Source organism: Protomyctophum parallelum (assembly GCF_964188405.1).
Source record: "Protomyctophum parallelum genome assembly, chromosome: 2".
Classification (NCBI taxonomy): Eukaryota; Metazoa; Chordata; class Actinopteri; order Myctophiformes; family Myctophidae; genus Protomyctophum; species Protomyctophum parallelum.
Window position 1 is genome coordinate 40,335,746 of NC_139699.1, and position 19,169 is coordinate 40,354,914.

At 43.3% G+C, this 19,169-nt stretch overlaps 1 protein-coding gene across 1 annotated transcript in view; it reads right to left on the minus strand.

Moving 5' to 3' along the window:
* The window catches only part of iqgap1 (IQ motif containing GTPase activating protein 1), a 72,150-nt gene that overhangs the window by 4,165 nt on the left and 48,816 nt on the right, over positions 1–19,169 (minus strand). The window contains exons 19-35 of the mRNA XM_083790024.1: positions 18,372–18,542; positions 18,085–18,168; positions 17,921–17,992; positions 16,583–16,652; positions 15,493–15,857; positions 14,664–14,827; positions 13,205–13,429; positions 11,910–12,050; positions 11,369–11,453; positions 10,192–10,424; positions 7,797–7,929; positions 7,350–7,452; positions 6,889–7,024; positions 6,238–6,325; positions 4,157–4,369; positions 1,778–1,944; positions 1,139–1,261 (exon numbers count right to left, since the gene is read on the minus strand). Coding sequence (XP_083646150.1) covers positions 1,139–1,261; positions 1,778–1,944; positions 4,157–4,369; positions 6,238–6,325; positions 6,889–7,024; positions 7,350–7,452; positions 7,797–7,929; positions 10,192–10,424; positions 11,369–11,453; positions 11,910–12,050; positions 13,205–13,429; positions 14,664–14,827; positions 15,493–15,857; positions 16,583–16,652; positions 17,921–17,992; positions 18,085–18,168; positions 18,372–18,542 — 2,573 coding nt within the window. The remainder of the gene's footprint in view (positions 1–1,138; positions 1,262–1,777; positions 1,945–4,156; positions 4,370–6,237; positions 6,326–6,888; positions 7,025–7,349; positions 7,453–7,796; positions 7,930–10,191; positions 10,425–11,368; positions 11,454–11,909; positions 12,051–13,204; positions 13,430–14,663; positions 14,828–15,492; positions 15,858–16,582; positions 16,653–17,920; positions 17,993–18,084; positions 18,169–18,371; positions 18,543–19,169) is intronic.

Here is a 19,169-nt window from a genome sequence, read left to right on the forward strand (position 1 = left end):
GCAAGATAATTGAAACTTTACAGATGCTACTACCATATCAGCCCTGGATCTTCTCCATTTAAGTGTCACATTCTACACAACGGACCATGACATTCTTGTAAATCCCCCCATGCTCGGCTAGCCTCTCAGAATGTGTTTTAAAATGCGTTCTACTGAACCGGTTTTGAACATTGTGCTGGAAGGACATTTTTAATTAGTCTTGGAGAACATTATCAGATTAATGCAGCCTGACATCATTTTTGGTATTGCGCAAGGGAGACGCCTTGGGCCCTTGCTAATAATAACTGCTAAGCAGCCAACCAGAGAACACATCACTCCAGTCTTGCACAGACAACACTGGCTCCCTGTGTCTTTCAGAGTAAATTCTTTTTACTAATTAATTAATTTGTTTACTATCCCAGTGGGTTAGGGCCAACCGAAATCAGAGACTCCCGCCTGGATTGTGTTCCTTCACAAGCTGAACTCACCTGCAACTCTGTCCTACTCCTCCCAATCAACATTCCCCACAGACAGCCTGTAGGAACATGCGCTCCGCCCTGCTTCCCTTCCCCCACCTGATTAAATGTTGTGTTCATATGGAGATGCTCGGCCAAATCGAATGCACGTCGGTGGAATTGCGCCTCTAGACTCTGCAGTGGTGGGCACGCATTTTGAGTTGCATGTTATTTATGAAAAGTGCTCAAGAAATTATGTTTATTATATGTAATTTATGCAATTGTTAATATTGTATGTATAATAGGATGTCTGTATTATTTTGTCTTATGTTTTGTGTAAATAATGAAGTTGAAACAGAATGTGGTACAACTGGTGTCAGAGGCAGGCGACAACAGAGCATGGCTGTACTGACCGACATGTAGACCCAAAGAACCTAGAAAATGTGTGTGCTGTTGCGTCACCTACGGCAACACAAACTATGGAGGTCCTCATTGCATGTCCCACTGGAAAGAGATCCCCGGGCAGACCAAGGATCATATGGGAGGATTAAATCTCCAAACTGGCCTACTAATGTTGCTTTGGAGAGGGAAGTTTGGAGCTTTCTGCTGGAGCTGTTGCCCTCGTGACCCAACTCCGGATAAGCGGATGAAGATGGATGTATGGATGGAAAAAGTGATATTGTATAACTGACTGTAGAACTCACTGGTTTGTCTGCAGGTCCTCTATTTCGATCAGCACACCCTTCTCATGGAGCCGAGAGGCGGTGTATTTGTGCGAGACTTGTTTACTCTTCTTAGTCTTGTTGTCGCCCGGCTTCTTTGATAACCTGTGGAGGCGAGAGATGACGAAGGGCTTAACGTCCATACTGTAATTATTAACCCGAGGTTGTAGATGGGCTATATTTGGTGAAGAGATTTGGTATTGAGTGAGTCTCTAAAACTATGACGAAAAATGTTTGTCGACTACCTTTTTTCACTGAGAAAAAAAAACAAAAAACGAAGCTATGATGACTAAAACTAAGACCAAATATATTGACAATTTCGTCAACAAATAAAAAACTAGACTAAAATGTTAGGGAGGGCCTGGGTGCGTGGTTGCACACATTGGCTATTTTCAGCATGCAACCAAGTGTAAAATCAGCCATTAAGACGTCATCAAGGCCATCAACTGTAGATGAAACTAGACTAAAGCTAGCATTTCAGATGACAAAAACGTGACTAAAACTAAATATTCTTTTTGTGAAAAGACTGACTAAAACTAAATCAAAATGTGCTGTCAAAATCAACACTGGTTCCAAAAACAGCTGAGGTCTGTTTTACTTTAAACAACAGGAGATCCTTACTTTCCCTTGCTGGCCAGATTGTCCATACACGTCTTGATGTACTGATTGTAGTAGTCGATCTGTACATTGTAAAAGGTGCTCTTTGAGTTGAGGGCAGAATTGGTTTGCTGTAGTTTTACTAGCTCTGCTTTCCTACGCTGACGATACCGCCGCTGATTCCTGATGTCCTGGAAACGCACAAGTGAAAAGGAAAGAAAGGATCAATTTAATAATTATTAAATGAATTATTATAATTAGGAAGAAAATTTACCTGAATGCTGGGCATGTCATAATAGGTGAACATTCGATGAAAATATACCAACATTCACAGAACATAGATTTGGTGAATAGGAACTAAACCAGGTGCCAAGTACGGCCCCTTGGGTGACCTCAGTCTGGCCAGTCAAGTATGTAAAATCCTTATACAGTAAAAAGTATAAACGGTTTCATTGTGTAAACATTAACCCTGCCATAAAATGGCCACCAACGCAATAAAAAAAGTCAACAAAAGAACAAGATTCCTATACAGGATCTCCTCACTGGTCAACAAAAACACCTTGAAGACAGAGTACAGCATCTTGCAATTGGTCTGGTCCACAAGATTTGCTACTTTACCAAGATACCCATGTACTGTACCTGTCTAAATACTTCCTTAATGTCAACAAAGTCCACACCCACACCACCCGAGGGAGTTCAACAAACCATGTGCAACCCAGATTTGGCACTGTTACGGCCCTATGTGGCCTTAGTGTTGTTGTGGTTGTGTTTAATCCACTGTCAGTGTTTTTCAGTGCTGCACATAGACTGTAAAAAATATGGACAAAGCGTTCGCCGGGTCTAACATGGACGTAAAATGAAGCCTGTTATTCCTGCACTGTAAATCGCCATCTTTCTAGATCCGTTTGGTACCAGCTGGCCATTGGCTGGCTCCGTTTTGGACCAGCTGGCCATTGGCTGCCCAGACAACGAGGCGGGACTTCCCCCCTTCTTCTCCGTTGGTTTTTATTTTGACTCGAGTGGGAGGGGAATCCCGATCATAGACTGTAACGGTAGCCACGCCCCTCAGAACATACGCGATGGTTTTTTTTCTTTATGGTCATTTTTTTAATTAATGGGACCATCATTTTCCAAAAACAATATTATGACATTAGAAATGAGACTTTAAACTAGTGACTGGAAGAAGAAAGTATTCATGACCATGTTTATTAAGGTAATACAGTCTAGGTGAAGTTGGGCCAAAATACATGGGCCTCTATGGAGCTATGGGGCTTTTTGGGTCCAGTCCAGCGCCACAACAGGCCATTATATGAACTACCGATTTCAAATGAGGCTTCACGAAATATCTGGCTGACTGCCCCCCTGGTGCTGCATGATGACTGGAGGGTGGATTGGAGGAGTGGCTTAGTGTCTGGAGACACCTGGGCCTCATGTTTCAATCAGCCAGCCACCAGTATAAAAGGCTGGGAGAAGCTCCTCGTCAGTCTTGCCATCCGTCACCTGTGCTGCTGAACCCAGTCTGTAGCTAGGGTAGTGTCTGTAGGCTGTGTGCCTTACCTGCTTAGTTTGAGGTTTCTTTATTTACTGTGTGTTAAGAGAACAGACCAACCTAGTAAGCATTGTACGCAAACCGCTGTCAAAGTATCCCAAACCCCTTTCCTGTGTTAAAACAAGGGAAGCTGTATATGGTAAGGTTTATTTTGGTGCCCCAGTTTTGACCCATTGTTTAATGTTTAGTCAGGGAGCCTAGATTGTAATTTTCTTTTTGGTGTAGTTTAGGATTGTTTCTTTTCTAGATAGGGTTGGGGGGTGTTTTGTTTGTTATTTTTAACATGCCACCAAAATGTGGAACGCCCTACCAACAGTCATTATGATATGTGAATCCCTTGACTTCAAAACTGCTCTCAAAGGGCACCTATGGACAGCTGCAATTCGAAACTGGCCCACGCCTCTAATGTTTGATGAATTGAAAATTGTAATGCTTTATGGTGTCGTCCAGACGTCCACTCACAGTTAACAGTTTTTGTATCGAGTTGTACTTGAAATGTACTGTAATTCTGCAAACTGTCAATCAAAACCAACCACCCTGTAAAACAACAAACTATCTGAGAAACAGCTGTAAGTTAGCTAGCGAGCCAGCCTACGATTGTTTTTAATAATTACTGTAATAATAACCCACTTAAGCCCTTCTAGTACAGATCTGAGGGGGCCAGCTCTGTAGAATTGCGTATAATTCTTGCAAATTAAGTAATGCAGATGTTTAACAATAATTCAACTCTTGAGAGCGTAGAATTAAACCAAATGGATCCGTACGGGTCCATTTGGTTTAATTTATTTCTCTTAAGAGGTAAATATATAATAAGTGTCCATTTGTTTACCAACTGTCCATTTACCGCTCTGTACCTTGGCTATGTCGTTGATGAGGTCCTGGTAGCGGTTTTCTGGGTGGACCTTGCCCATCTCTGCCAGCCTCTGCAGGTTGCTCCTGATCTTGTCCTTCTTGCCCTGCAGCGTCAGGCTGTCGTCCACCACGGCGGGCTTGGCCTGCTTCATCTTCTCCGGCGTCTTGGCGTCTCGGATGGCCCTCCTCTGCATCGCACGCTGGTACTCCACCTCCTGTAAATCACAGCGGTCGTACGAATGCATGGATTAATTAAAGCAAAGATCAAGTCTCACGGCTGAAACGTTTTGGGAGGTCCTGATCTGCTATTTGTGAAACGTGTTATTTTGTTGTACTTGATTGGATTTTAGACTATAGTGTTAACATATTTTAGAAAAGTCTCCTGTGGACAGGTGTTGAGAAGTAGCACATGTGCTAATACACCGCAAGCAATGTGTCTACAAATTGTGCATTACATTGTGATTGTGATGTCCAATCACAGCTCACTCGGCTAAGTGCATGACGTCACATACAGCAGTGGTTCCCAAAGTGGGGTCCGGGGACCCCTAGGGGTCCTTGAGAGTTCCAGGGGTTCCCAGCTAAATGATAAATTAGGAACCAAATGGACCCTTGTGGACCAGACAGTGGTCTTGTGGTTAGAGTGTCCACCCTGAAACTGGGAGGTTGGGGTTCGATCCCCGGCCGGGTCATACCAAAGACTGTAAAAATGGGACCCAATGCCTCCCTGCTTGGCACTCAGCATCAAAGGGTTGGATTGGGGGGTCAAATCAACTAATCAAATGATTCCTGAGCGCAGCACGGCTGCAGCTCACCGCTCCTTGGCTGCGGCTCACTGCTCCAAGAGATGGGTCAAATGCAGAGAACAAATTTTACTGTGGTTAGTGTGGTAACGTGTGTGACAAATCGTACGACTTTGACTTTTGACTTTGATCTGTAACTCAGAGTGTACAAATGGGTCCATTTGGTTTAATTTGTACACTCTCAGAGTTAAATTAACTTTGATTTAACAATATACATTGGGGTCCCAGAGATAGAAATGCTATTGAGGTCAAAACTGGGGGTCCTTGAAATGAAAATCAGTGAAAATCACTGCCAGAGCTGTAAAAGATCTTCTCTTGGGGGCTTCCTTGGCATATATTTTCAAATGGGGGTCCGCGGGCTAATGAGTGTCAATTTGAGGGTCCTTGACATGAAAAATGACTCACTGTAACAGAGAATGGACATACAGTGTACACAGTACACCATGAAACAGTACTGCAGTTAACCATTTGTGGTTTATGGGTTCCCACACATTTATGTTTTTTGAGTGGTGCAACCACTCCCTTACGGAGCTATGCGTGTGGTTGGCTGCCTGGGTATGAGCACGAAAATAGCATGGCTGTTTTTCACCACCTGTGCGCAACCTAACACAAACACACATATTAACTGTATATATGATGATTTCGGGTGTGCCTGTACAGTACAGTAGAGGGACCCCCACACGGTAACTCTGTAATTTCTCAACCGTTTCGGACGTGGGGTGGCTCGCCGGAATCGGCCGGACCCCCTGGGTCGCGTTTCTTGGGGTCTGGATGTTCTGGGGACCCCCCAGGGGACTCCCCCCAGAGACCCCCACATGGTAACTCTCTCATTTTTCTACCGTTTCGGACGTGGGGTGGCTCGCCAGCACAGGTCCGGCACCCTGGCTGTGGTCCTGTGGGTCTGGAACTTCCGGGGACCCCCACACGTAGTTGCACCACTAACTTCACACAGGGGTGATTTTTTACCAATGAATTTCCAAAACCTTTCCAAAACTTTTCCAGAATATTTAGCCCAATTTCCAGGCCTATAGGGAACGCCTGCAGTTAACCATTTGTGGTTTGTATAACTCACTGCCACAGATAAAAGATGACAGGCAAGTCAATCATTCATTTACAAACTGCACTCCTAACAGCTTCCTATAGACACCGGAGGATTGGACAGAGAGGCCACAGATATCGACGTGGAAGTCTTTATAGTTTTTACTTTTTATATAACCTAAGGAGTATGTTGCAATGTAGTTGCCCCCATTCCCCGTCCAACAATCCCCTGCTTCGGTTCTGACCTGCTCAGGGCTGGCATTAGAGTCCAGGATCTCAGTCAGAGTGTCCCCAGGCTGGAACCGGATCACATCCACGATTAGCCTCTTGGTGCTGGAGAGAGAGTCAGGCATACGAAAACAATCAATGTTTAACAAATATAATGCCATATACGAGGGGTCTTCTTCAACAGGGGGTCCTCGGGGCCACGAAATCTTTGTGTTAGGACATGTCTTTTTTAAACCACTTAAACCCCAGCATCCCTATTCTGAGTGAACTTTGTAGATACCTGTAGTCTATTTTTGGAGGTGTGGTGTAGACTTGTCACTAGACTAGAGGGACAAATGAGTAGACTTAAGTACAAACTGAGTCAAAGGTCAGGTTTAAATTATTGACGGTTCAAGTGGTTAAATGTCTGAAAATACACATTAACATCATCAATCCAATACTGATGATATTGCTGTCAAACAAGTCAATGAAACTATGAAAGAGTTTAATCTGCAGCATAATGTTATACAACATGTAGTGGTGGGGGTCACTGCAGCATCTCTCTGTCAGCTAGCGGGAGTCCTTGGGCAGAAAAGTGTTGAAGACCTGTGCCATACACTTGATAACACCGTGCATTCTTGTTTAAGTCGCAGAAGGAGAATGTAATCTAATGATTTATTATGACTCACTTGAGCAGCAGAGTCCTGGCGTCCATCTCCGTGTTGGCCTCTCCAGGGACGTCAAACTTGTTGGCCAGTGTGAGGGAGACCTCAGTCTTCCCCATGACCTCTTTGTTGGGGTCATCGGGGGGGAGGGGGTTTTCACCTGGGAACGCAAAACAATTCCCTGTGAGTGATGTGCAGTTCAAAGGATGAGCTTGAAATGGTCTGATATAGTTTACTGTTGCTTTTTTCTCACGGTAAACGTAAAAAAGGAGCTTTATACTAGATAAGGTTGAAGTGTATTATGGACCAATAATATTCAGTTTCATGTTCAATGCCTTTGCTAATGCCTGTTCTAATCAGATTAATAACTAAATGTAGTGAAAACGTAAAGATAAAGGATGATGATTTGTGCTGCCGTCTATGAAAATTGCGCAACCTTTTCTGGCAATAGCAGACTGCTGTGTTTCCCCTTAAAGTGCACTCACCGATGAGGGACTCCACGGTGGGCACCTCCCCCAGGTCCTCTAGTAGCTCATGGATGGGGTCGTTGTGTTCTGGAGCAATGGCATCCTGGTGATCCAGCAGCAACTGACAAAAGGTACAGAACCAGTGTTAACTGTGTCGACTAAAACTAGAGTTTTGGTCTAAGACTAAAACATTTCAGATGTGACTAAAACTAAACGAAAATGTATTCAAAAGACTGACTAAACTAAATCAAAATTTGCTGTCAAAATCAACACTGGCGTGTACACATGCATGCGGAATGGAGTGGGGTGATCTCAGGGGTGATGACAGTGAGAGGGGCATGTGCAAAGGCAAAATCATTTATACCTGGTCACTCGAAAACAATCGACATATCCGACCTGTTCGACACGAGTGTCAAATATAAATGAGCCGTGATGAGAGCGTTCATTCGTACAACCTAGACTCACTGTATGAGTGTTGATGACCTCGCCGATAGAGATGTAGATGACAGGTTTGGTGAGGTTGACCAGATCAGAGTACTGATCCACGTTGAACTTATCCTCCAACGAGGGAACGTCACATGCAGCCAAAAAGAAACGCCTGGAATGCAAGATGGGACGACGAATGAAATGAGACACACACAAACAATGAAAATCAATTGGAGACAGTGAACAACGTGAAGGAAAACAAAAGGTGACACACGGTGGAGAAACATTTAGGGAAAGGTGATTTGTTCTGTATACCATGCACTCTTTGAACTCTGCTGCAGTGGTTCAAAAAAACAATGACGAGTCCAGGTGTGCTTTGTGATTTTGGATTTTGTCACAACCACACATTGAAATCATCATCATACTATAATTAAGCCAATGTCTGTCTGTCTGAATGAATGAATGTGTGTCACTGTAACAGGAGCGAGAGCCCGAGTGACAACGCTGGATGGTAACGGCGAGGAATTCAACATCCAAACCGGAGTGCTGCAGGGAGACACTCTAGCCCCCTTCCTTTTTATAATAGAATTGGACTATGCTCTGAGACTAGCTATTAAAGGAAGGGAGCCGGAGCTCGGCTTCACTATCGCACCCAGAAGGTCTACGAGACACCCTGCAGAAACCCTCACATACCTGGACTACGCTGATGACATCTGCCTGCTATCTGACCAAGTAAGGCAGGCACAGGCTCTCCTGACCAGAGTGGAATTGGAGTGCGCTAAAGTTGGCCTCAGGCTAAACGCAAAGAAGACCGAGGTCATAACCTATAACATCCCCCAAGAACATCTGCCCCTAACAACAATAGAGGGTACTGCGATAAGGAAGTCAGTGACTTTAAATACCTGGGCGCATAGGTAGGCTCCACAGAGAAGGACATTAAAGTGAGGAAAGCACTTGCCTGGAGAGCTCTTAATGGTATGACCAGTGTGTGGAAATCCAACCTCCCCCGATATATCAAGATCAGTTTCTTCTCTGCGACCGTGGAATCTGTTCTCCTCTATCGATGTGAATGCTGGACACTAACGCAAGCCCTACAGAATTCCCTGGATGGGACGTTACCAGAATGTTACGTGTGGTACTGAACATCCACCAGGACGAGCACATCACCAACCATCGTCTGTATGGAGCATTACCAAGTGTATCAGAGAAGATAGCAGTAAGGAGGATGAGACTAGCTGGCCACTGCCACCGACACCAAGAACTCCCGGCCAAAAAGCTTGTACTATGTGGGAACCAACACACGGGCGAGAGGACGTCCCACACCTTCCTATGTGGACGTACTAAAGAAAGATGCTGGTGCAGAAAGCACAAATGAGCTGGCCAGATGTATGGAGAACCGAGATGACTGGAGACGCCGATGGAGGGCTCGTCTGAGGACGACGTAGAGAGTCACTGCCTGCACCAATCGCTCCCACTTCTCACACAGGCATTGACCATAATAATATGGAGGTCTTAACGAAGCCCTTTTTCCAATTTAACAAATTATAAATTAATAATTAATTTATTAGTGAATAAAAAATGTGAAAACGCACCCATGGCGCAGTACCCCCTGCGGCCACAAGGGGGGGGATATCTCACAATGGGTAAGGGCTAGTATACAACTTTACAAAATGTTATATTATATTGTACTTTGTGAGCTCTCATTGCCCAATACAGAGTCAAATTCTATACCCAAAGATTTTTTACTTCAATTTCTGGGTACGAAATGTGTCAATCTACAAGCTTACAACACATTGTATTATATATATCGGACATCTCTATGAATACAGGTGTGCCTAGAGTTTGTGACAGCTTGGGCACAGTTACAGTTTGAAAGCCATTGTGCTCTCTATTGTACACCAAAACACAACAAACGTTGCCATATGCTGAACACTCAACATAGTTGTGTAGCGAGTGTGTGTGTGTGTGTGTGGGGGGGGCAAACTCCGTCTTTTAAAGTGAACGCATATGGAACTGGGGTTTATACTAACAGCTGCTCCCCAGACCACTGGCTTAATTAGTTGCCAAACAGAAAACGAGGAGACAAACAGGTGCGTTGAAGAGTCACACCTGAACTTCTGGTAGGAGGTACTGAGGCACTCGTCAATGGAGTTGAGGTCATCTGAAGATATAAAAACCTAGATGCCTCATTGGCCGCTGCAGTTAATTGGAGCGACCTGGATCACACACGAGGGCAGAAGTGCGCCGGAAGTGCAGAAGGCACACCGCCACTGGCCAATTACAGCGCGCATTTCTGGGACTTATCAATTCAATTAAGTAGCTTTATTGGCGTGAGAAAGCTTCCGCGTGCGTCACAGAAGCTAGACTCCTCGAGATACAGACGCCCCAGAGCCGAAGGAGGCTCTGGGGCATCTATGGTTGAGGTGGGCGTTACCTGAACTTCTGGTAGGAGACACTGAGGTACTCGTTGATAGGGTTGAGGTGGGCGTTATCTCCGAGGAACATCTTGTTGGACGCCGCGTGCTGCAGCATCTTGGCGATGGAGCCCAGGTTCCTCCGCTGGTCCGTGGTCAGCTGACCTCCGGCCGACATGTCGATGATGTCGAAGGCGTCCGGGGCTACGATGGCCGGGTTCATGTAGCGGTAATACAAAAGGTTCCCCACGATCTGAACAAAAACACATATTTAAGTGTCATTTATCTTAAGTGATCTCTCTCACACACACACACACACACAAAACAAACAAGTAGAAATATATTAGCATTTAAGACGAATAAATAAATTGTTATAAACATTATTAATAAACAAATACATATAAGAGAGTATGTGTGTGTGTGTGTGTGTGTGTGTGTGTGTGTGTGTGTGTATATATAAACACAATTACACATTAAGGAATAAGTATTCCATCTTCCATTGATTAGTGGGTGTGAATTAGAGATGGAAATGATTAAACCGATGGACTCCTTACTCCAATTTAGTTCTGAATTAGTTCAACCAAATTAAACCAATACAGCGAGTTGGCTCATCCATACATCTATAGAAAGGCAGATTTGCCAGAAAAGGAAAACAATAACTTTTAATAAATGCGGGTTGTACCAGGGCAGTGTTCATCTTTAGAATAACACACCTTTTAGTTTTACTTATATTTAGTCATCTAAAACTTCTCAGTTTAATGCATGATTTTGCCTCTTTTGTTTATTTTATTTTATTGTTTTAGGCCTGTTGGTTAGATGGGTTAATAAACAGAGGAAAGTAGTTAGAATCCCCATTCCTGGTTGGAATTACTGAGGAGAAGGAAGAGGAGACAGGAGGAGAGCCATGAGAGGTGGCGTGGCTCACCTTTTTTCAGCAGGCAGAGAGAAGGACACCCCCAACAAAGAGGCTGGAACTAGTCAGACAGCAAGGAACAAAAGCCAGGGAGAATAAACCAAGAGAAAGGAAATGATGATAAATAAATACAGGCACAAGAGGAATGAATAAGACAAGAACAGATAGAGAGGGAGAGAGAAGATGTTTCAGTCAAGACGACAGGAACAGGAGCAATGCTTTTGAAGCTTGCCAGGGTGGAAGGATAACAATGTTGTCAACTCCAAGCTGGTGAGGAGACCAACCTTTAGCAACTCATCCTCTGTGGCATCGGGAAACTTCTCATGAATGCTGTCCTTCAGCACCTTGGCGATGAAACGCATCCCATACCTGGGAAACACAATACAGATAAGACTGTAGACGCCGAAGGCTTGGAATTCAGACCATATTCACAGCGGCCATTTTGCTCTGACGTTACACTAAGGCTGTGTACCCTAGCCCTTTTTTTAGGACTCGAACTTCAGCAGGAATTTTCGAGCGAACATGCGAACAATTAGTTTGTAATTAATTTTAAAAATAACCTGGGGGGGTGCATATGGACGTTTCTACTCTGCCACAATGTTATGCTTCCCACACACATGATGCAAAGGCAGATGCAAAAGATAACGATTTGTAACAGGGTAGTCGTTAAGCAGCTCAAGGAGGACGTTTGTTAACAGCTGGGCTGATGAAGACCGTATAGGTCGAAACATGTCGGTTGAATAAAGTTTTCCTCCTTTCTAACCTTTAAGTGTGCCCCGATCTCCGCTTTGTTCTATAGTTTACCAGTAAGGTTGAATAACTTACGGAATCTTGTCCACCGAGACGACGATAGCAGACAGGAACTTGTCTGTGACCGTCCTCATGTTCTTGATGGACGCTTCCAGTCTGGTCCTGACCTCCTCGTGAGACATGGCCTGCTCCGGGGTCACGTCGTACGGCAGTTTACTGTAGTGATGGGACCACAATCGTTATTACCTTTTATTGTGATAACCAAAAAAAACACTCAAATCAATTCTCCAAAAATAGCAGATCTACAAGCTCTCGTTATAATAGCAGATCTACAAGCTCTCAACGAGATCTTGTAGATCTGCTATTTCTGGCAAACGTTCCCCCCGGAATAGGGATTATATCATTAATCACATTATCATGATGATTTTTGCCACAATAATCGAAACGTAATTTTCATATCGTCCACCCCTAGTTTACTGTTGGGGATAAGAAGGGGTGGATGGGGAACACCAAATGGTGGCTCACTTTTGAATAAAATTCCATTTCGTTTTAGTCACACTTTAGACATCTGAAATGTTTTACTTTAGTTTGCCCGTTTAGACCTGAGGACGATTCTACAAATGTCTTCTAAATCCTGACAGCTTTCTGAAAAAAACATGTTTCCATGTCAGTGGTTTGATCTTCATGTCAAGGACCCCCAAAAATATATGTAATTGGCTGCCGACCCCAATCTGAAAATATGTTTCATAAAGATTTTCGCCAAAAATAGCAGATCTACAAGCTCGTAGCACGGTACTCGGTGCCGCGCTATGAGCTTGTAGATATGCTATTTTTTTTAAAGTATAACGTAATGCTTTTTTTTCTCTTTTAGTTTTTTCCTGTATTCTTACAGAGACTTGTTTTTGTTTTCTTCATATTATTTTTGTCATATATTATTTGTAGTTGGTGAGGGCAAAATAAGCTAATTAGCTTCAGCCTACACCTTTTTTGGTCATAGAAATGTATCTTTATGTATATACCGTTTCATTCTGTACATGAACTGAAGACCAAAATAAAACATTGAAAGTGAAGTGAACACCAAAAGGGGTTCCCGTACTGAATGGGTTAGTTGACCAAATATCATAAGATTTTAGTTTATTAAATCTGCAGTTGACCTACAGTGTATTTTTGGCAGGCCTTGATGGCGTTGCAATGCCTGAATTATACTTGGGATGCACACGCAGATTTAGTCTTAGTTTTAGTCATCATAGCTTAGATTTTATTTACGTTTTATTTAGTTGTCGTCAGGGGAAAAAAGGCAGTCGACGAACATTTTTCACAGTTGACGAAATGAACAAAGTCAGAACTTCTCGCCAGGCCTCAGGTCTCACCTGGCCTCTCCAGTCTGCGTCTCCATCTGGTTAACCCAGCTCTTGTAGATGTCCACGGGGTCCGTCTTGATGTTCAAAGTTTTGTCGTCCATGATCTCCTTGACGACCGGCGCCAGAATCTGTCGCAGTGCATTCTGGCCCCTCGCCCCTCGGTTGAAACTGACGACCATCTTAATGACCGTGGGGTTCCCCGTGACTATCTCCTGGATCTGGTCCACTTTAGATCTGTGGACGGAGATTAGATTACATTGCACTTTGTTAATCCCAGTGATATAATTCAAGCATTACGGCAGGTCAAGATAACACATTCTAAAAATGTCTTCTACATCCTGACAGTTTTCTGAAAAAGCTATGTTTCTATGTCAGTCGTTCTTTGATTTTTCAAAAATAGCAGAGCTACATGCTCGTAGCTTGCCACTCGGTGGCGCGCTATGAGCTTGTAGATCTGCTATTTTTCAATAGCTAAAGCATATCATAATGCTAACACCAAAAGGGGTTCCCGCACAAAATGGGTTAAAGCAGAAGTCATAAAAATAAATGCTGCCTGGATATAACGGATCTAGTATTGGTAATAAAAATAAATCACCCACTCACTGTGCAGTCAATGTACATTCCCTATATCTTAGGAGTACTTCCCCACAGTCAAACAGTGATTATATAGTTAGTGCTATGCTATGTATAGGCAATACTTAATATAGTATAGCATGATAATAATAATAATAATAATATGTAGTCAATATGTACAAATGCACTCTAGTACAGACAGACAGACGACATATAGCATGCATTCTTTGCATTTAGTTAACAGCTGCGTTCCTCCCTCCCCATTAGGTCTCATGCAGCAGTGGTGGGAAAAGCACTCAAAGATTTTACTTAAGTAAAAGTACTGCAATGCAACATTTACTTGAGTAAAATAGGAAAATAGCAGATCTACAAGTTCTTTTCAATTGACCTATAGCTAAGCCCCTCCCCAAACTGCTATGGTCCAATCAAACCTCTCCTCTAATAGTTGTCCTATATGATAAAACATTGTTTTAAAAGAGATGCCACACACATTTCTCCAGTGCATATGGCAGGCCTTGTTGGCGGATTTGGAAGAGATTTTGAAGGTCTGTTTCCAAAAATGAGCCAGTATTTAATGTGTAAAATCCATGATATTTTCATTGGAATGAATGAGCCCGACTGGAAGTGTCCAAGTGGGAGGGGCCGGGTCTTAGCTATAGGTGAATTGTCCGAAACGTATATAGGGCTGAAGTGGTTAATGCATTTTTTTGTAATAATCATCAAAATCTACAAAATAACTAGTAAATAAAGTTTTCAAATAATTGCAGTAGAGTACAATATTTGCCTATGAGATGAGTAGAATAAAAAGTAGTTGAAATTGGAAGGGAAAAAAGTTGTACTTAAGTTAATACTTAGTTGCTTTCCACCACTGCCATGCAGAGAGCGTCACACTCACTTAATCTCCTCGTGAAGGGCGGTTTTGAAGAGCTTGAGCAGCAGGTACTCCTCTCTCTGGTTGGAGGCGTAGTTATACAGCGTGAAGATCACAGTGTCCATGAACTTAGTGGATTTATTCTGAGGCATCTGGAAGATCAGCTTGGCCAGATACGTGGGGTTGGTCTGAATGACGGGCAGAAAGACGGAAGACAGAGGAATGGTTAAAATGTGGCTAAATCAAGACTTTAATTTCTTCCTAATTCCTACATCTACTTGCTTGCAAAAGGCAAATCATTTTGCCACCGGCATCTGCATCTCATCTATTATTATAATGCTGCGTTCACAATGGCAGATACAAAAGACACAAAGATACACAGCATATTTGTAGATTTGTACCTTTTGTATCTGCCAGTGTGAACGCAGCATTTTTCTGGCATTTTTCTGCAATTTACCAATGACTATATATATGGTCTGCTGTTCAAGCAGACCATATAGTATTGTACTATTAAGCAAAATTACACAAGAGGGTGTTCTTTATTGGGGCGAGTTCCTACGGTCTCTGAGAGAAAAGCACGGCTGAATTATTTTTTTTGATTAGCCGTTCCTATATTATGGTTTAAGCATGGCTAGAAAGCCGTTTCAACCAATCAGATTGCTTCCTCGAAACAACCTGTATAATTGTTGTTATATTATGCTATTTTTCTTCTTCTCTGTATGCTTGTTTTTTTGTATCTGACCTTATACAAGCATATAAAGCCTTTGTAAATGCTTTATAAATAAAGTGTGATTGAATTTGATTAGATTTGATACAAATAGACCCTCTTGAACTTGAACAAAGGTATGTTTACCTGTAAGAGATAGAAGAGATACTGGTAGGCTTCCAATTTGATCCTCTTCTCCTTGCTGAGCGCCTTGAGGCCTCCTCTCTGCTTGTTCATCATCATCAGGTTGGACAGCTGGCCCTTGTTCTTCTTGGTAAGCTTCTTGCTGTGGGAGACCACCTCCTGCAGTGTGATCTTGTTCTTGACCAGCAGGCCGATCTTGATGTCCATCAGGTTCAGGTCGTTCTCCAGCTGCTGGTTGGAGCGGATGTTGGTGACCACCTCCTCGCGGAGCCTCATGAGGTCCAGCTCCTCCTGGAAGTCCTGGTCGCTGTGGTCCAGCAGGTGGACGAACTTACGCACCACAGCCATCGGAGGGTCGTCGGCGTTGACTGTGTGACGAGAGAGGGGGAAGTTATGTATAGGTGGACTTCAATAGGCTCTATGCATGCAGGACATTTTGGAAACAACTTGTCCTACTTCCGGGTCTCTTCAGACTTCTTTCACAGGCGTTACCGATGATACTAATGTAATGAAGGCTAAATGTGCTTAAATGTACTTACAGACAAATAATGTCCAAGGCAAAAGCGTTATTAGATGAATTTGCAGCAGACCACGTGCACAGCTCACTGTTCAATTGACTTTTATACTTTTTTCCTCCACCACTAGATGGCAGTACAAACAATATGATCCGTTACAAAGAACTTCACTATTCTTAAACTATGAATAGTTTTGCCTTTTATGTGCATAAAACTGCACTTTAACTGCACTTTAATTTAATTGCCAAATTTAATTTGGCAATTCAATTTAAATTACATTTTGTTCGGTCAAAAGCTCAAAACTGTAGGAGCTTATTTATTTTGGACCAAAACATAAATATCTTTAATATGTTTTCAATAAATGAGATGACGATTCAAAACGTTTCTTAGGCTGAGAATGATCAATTTTATTACCATGAAGTTCACCTGCCATGGAGGATGCAAACTCACCCTAGCTAGCTGCACATGGCATCTTAGCACTCCTTTAAAAACTACTCATAGCTAGGAGTAACAGTTAATCTACTAATGGATTTAATTCATTATTAAAGCTGCCATTATTATTATTCGATCCTACTCACTCAGTGTCTTGTAGTCATCCCTGGCTTTGTTGGCTCTGATGAAAGCCTGAATCCTCACCACGTCTTTGATCTGCAGCAGAGCAAAATGCAATCACCTCACATGGCTGATCAATTGGAGGTTTAGACACAAAGACAATAGCGTGGAGGAGGCCCACATCCCCATGACTTTTGCATGTTATTGAGAGCTAAATGAGCATCCCATAAAGTCCCAGAGGACTGGGAGTAAATGTCAGTGGGTGCATCAGGGGACAGTGATCTACAGGCAAGCTCCACATGCTTTCATTAGAACAGGCTCCTCATTGGACTTGATCTCAGCGCTATCCTTTGTGACCTAAAATGTTCTACCTGACCTGCCAGTTCTGATCTATAGTGGTAGTAAAACAGTTCTATAATCTGACTCGATTTGCAGCAGTATAGAGAGCATGCACATGCATCACTTTTCCACCGATAACACACCACTCTCATAGACTGAGTGGCAAAACATTGAGCAGCAAGGAGAATCACTCAAGGGTCCTGCGTACGACCCGTTTCTAAATTGGACATAATGCAGGAGCACACAATGCAGCAGTACCTTTCCGTACAGCTGCAATGTAGTTGAGTTTAATGTTATTTAATACAATCTGATTTGTTCAATCAGATTGTATCTGTTTGGATATACAGTATGGGCTGTCAAGGCCAGAAAGTAGTTTCTTTCTTGGGGGCACGGTGGCACAGTTGGTAGTGCTGTCGCCTCACAGCTAGAAGGTCCTGGGTTCGATTCCCGCTCGGGGCGCTGTGGGTGCTGGCGGCGTGTTTCCTCCTCCGCGTCATCAGTGCCCATACCCGAAGGTGGGGTTGGCGAAAGGGCCTTTCTTTGTGGAGTTTGCATGTTCTCCCGTGTCCCCTAGGGTAGGTACCCTCACAAAAACATGCAGTAATCCTGGTCTCTAAACTGCCTCCCCCTGGCCAGCCGGGGCGCCTGATGGAGGGGAAAGGAACTGGTTGGAATAACGTGTTCCTTCCACTTCCACGCGCTACGTCCAACCAGGGAAACTCCCCCCTGTCAGGTGTAAAGGAGCAACTTGGACACTCAAGCATGAAGGAAGCATGAGTTAAGTCCGTTGCTCTCCCCAGGTTGGCGGAGGGTGTGTAGAGCCCAGGATTACATTAGATGATTGACACAGGGGTGAAAAATGGGTTACAAAATCGTGGGATAAAAAATATAAGCAAAAAAAAAAGAAAGTCGTTTCTTGCCACTCCTAGGCGTCCGTTCCTGCATAACCTCCAGGTACAAGGATGTCACGTGCATAGCCTCTATAATGTATCAGATATTGAAGCTGCTGTTGTTACTCTGCTTACGTGATCTTTGAAGTACTTCAGGCGGTCCTTGTATTTCTTTCGTGCTTGGTGCATCCGAACAATTGCTTGGATCTGGGAGGAGGAGAATAGATGATAAAAATCTGTACTTTCCGCCCCAGCCGTAAACATTGTGCTCAGTCAGAAGGGTACAGAGGTTACTGTACCTTCACAGCATCGTCACTATGGTCCTTCAGATACTGCTTACGGTCTTTGAAGGTCTGCCTCTGCTTGCGGCCTCTCCAGTGGGCCTGGGAGGAATTGGGGAGAAGCGAGGTTAGATGGTTGCAATGCAAAGCACTCTAGATATGCGTGTGTGTGTGTGTGTGTGTGTGTGTGTGTGTGTGTGTGTGTGTGTGTGTGTGCTGGGTGTAATGTTTTGCCCATGAACACGGTGTATTGGGTGTACAAAGTTTTAAACCTGGCTTTTATCTCGTTGCCCATGTTCTCTCACCTGTATGCATTTAATAGCCGGGTCTTGATTCTTCAGGAACTCCACTCGCTCCTTTACGCGTTTTCTAACCAGGTAGCCACGGCAACGCGCTTGCAACTTAGCGATTAGACTCTCATTGGCTAGCCACAGCTGCTCTCGATTGTAGGCTGTGGTTACCCCGGAAACTACAGACTGATAAGGAAACACATAAAGTGAGCTGCTTAGTGTATCTCATGGAGTGCAGTGATAATTTATCATTGGACCGGTACAGTAACCCCGGTAGTTCTTAGAATGGGGTCTGGGGACCCCCAGTGGTCCTTGGGAGGGTTACAAGGGGTCCCCGGGAAAGTTAGTTAATATAACATCAAAATCAGTTTACCCACTTTAACCCTATATACTGTAGGTCGGCTAATTACAAAATAATCTTGAACGTATCTGAGAAATGTACAGTGGTGGAAAAGTAAGTAAGTAAAAAGTAAGTAAAAGTATCAACACTGCAACGTAGAAATACTTAAAAGTTCGATTGTGGAATTAAATATGTACTTGGGTAAAAAAGTATTGGTATCTAAATGTACTTGAAGTACCAAAAGTAGAAAGTACTCTAGGTACTCCTCAGTCGTTTTTTAAACTTTGTAATAATGGTCAGAATCTATAAAGTAAGTGAAGTTGTCAAAGAACAGTAGTGGAGTAAAAGTATAACATTTGCCTCTCAGATGTAGTGGAGTAGAAGTAAAAGTACTGAAAATTGGAAATACTCCAATAGATTAAAACTGCCTCTACTTGGTGTACTACAGTACAGCACTGGAAATGTATGTTTGA